The 1,731-nt window shown below is 45.1% G+C and overlaps 1 protein-coding gene across 1 annotated transcript in view; it reads right to left on the bottom strand.

Annotated features, from left to right (window-relative positions):
* The window catches only part of LOC144244208 (histone-lysine N-methyltransferase PRDM9-like), a gene marked incomplete at its 5' end in the record, with an annotated part of 2,695 nt that extends 2,252 nt beyond the window's left edge, over positions 1 to 443 (bottom strand). Inside the window, one exon of the mRNA XM_077779433.1 lies at positions 250 to 443. Within this exon, the coding sequence (XP_077635559.1) occupies positions 250 to 443 (194 nt within the window). The remainder of the gene's footprint in view (positions 1 to 249) is intronic.
* Positions 444 to 1,731: the final 1,288 nt, after the last annotated feature.

The raw sequence follows: 1,731 nt of genomic DNA, 5'->3' as shown, positions 1-1,731 counted from the left end.
TAAGTCTTTTATCACTATATTCTGTTACATATTTTATGCATGAAGTATTTAAAAAATCATAACAAAAATGAAAACCTTAAATTATTTCTAAGAGTCCAATGCATATGAAATGACGCCTTATTTCTCAAGCATCTGAATTGCAATCTTACTGATTTTAGACCAGATTTTACTCTACTTGAGAGCCAGACATGGAAACTGCCAAGGAGAATTCTTTCTTTTCTTTCTGTTTTGAAGAGCAGTGGTGCCCACCTTTCCCTGCTGAGAGCTCGCTCTTCCACTTGCTTCCGCACTTGATGCCCAGCTTCTGGCCATACTCGTCCCCGTACCAGACCAGCAGTTCACAGTCTGGCTTGATGACCTGGCAGGTTCGGTAGAAGATCTGCCTGTGATATTGAAAAGCCACCAGGTTCTGCTCCTCATCATCCCTGGCACAGTTCACATACCTGGGATTGAGGCAGGGAGAGGGAAAGAGAACCACAGGAGATAAGTTCCCGTTACGTGTCAGATCTGCCCCCAGTGCTCAAGGCCTCCATGCTGTGATGCCACCCACTCCCCAACTCCTCAGGACCCTTCTGTTCATACTTAAGTCTCCCTCACAATATCATATGAATTCCCATCTCTAAGTTCAGCTTCCTGCCCTCAGCCTTCCTCTAATGCTTTTCCCCTTGCTTGATTAACCATTTTCCAAATCCCAATTCCAGACTTACTGCCACCTTAATTGGTCACAAAACCCAGTGACCTTTTGTTTCTCTAAACTCTAAGTTCTCTTTTATACCACAGAACTTGATGCTTGACCGTGGATTCTGCTTCCAGATCAACAGACATCATTCCACACTCAGCCCAAGTGTGGCTATCTTCCTTTGAGAGAGCTTTCTTCAATTCTCCCTACACTGTATCTAAGGTACCATTCCCTTGCCTCCCCTGAGTTTTCATAGAAGCTTGGAGCTTTCTTTGTCTTAGTAAAATGACACAGAAAAGCAATATTTTATTTACATACTGCATCCCCTGATAAAATGAGAGCCCCTCAAGGAAACAGGGTGGGTCATGAAGCACAGAGGCCTGTGGCCATACTACAGTCCCTTCCTATACAGGCTTCAGAACCCAATTCTGTTAGAAATGAGACTAGAAGAGCTGCTGCCCTCACATAATAAAGGTCCCGTGTTTAAGGCTATCTCTCTACTGTATACCTCTCGAAAAATAGGGAAACTATAGTTAAATATTCTTTTTTTTATTTTTAAGGGAGAGAGATAGAGATAGCATTACCAGGGGAGGGTCAGAGAGAGAGGGAGACACAGAATCTGAAGCAGGCTCCAGGCTCTGAGCTAGCTGTCAGCACAGAGCCCGACGCGGGGCACAAACCTACGAACTGTGAGATCATGACCTGAGCTGAAGTCAGACGCTTAACCAACTGAGCCACCCAGGCGCCCCTATAGTTAAATATTTTTTTAAAAAATTTTTAATGTTTTATTTATTTCTGGGAGAGAGAGACAGNTGAGCAGGGGAGGGTCAGAGAGAGAGGGAGTCACAGACTGAAACAGGCTCCAGGCTCTGAGCTGGCAGTCAGCACAGAGCCCGACGCGGGACTCGAACCCACGAACCGCGAGATCATGACCTAAGCGAAAGTCCGACGCTTAACCGACTGAGCCACCCAGGTGCCCCTATAGTTAAATATTTTTAACTCAAGTGTCTACTATCTGTCTGCATTATGTCTTCCACAGGACATGGGTTGTA

The sequence above is a fragment of the Crocuta crocuta genome, unplaced genomic scaffold, assembly GCF_008692635.1.
Source record: "Crocuta crocuta isolate KB4526 unplaced genomic scaffold, BGI_CrCroc_1.0 scaffold2561, whole genome shotgun sequence".
Classification (NCBI taxonomy): Eukaryota; Metazoa; Chordata; class Mammalia; order Carnivora; family Hyaenidae; genus Crocuta; species Crocuta crocuta.
Note: the sequence above shows the minus strand (reverse complement) of the source record. Positions and strands in the feature narration are given on the sequence as shown.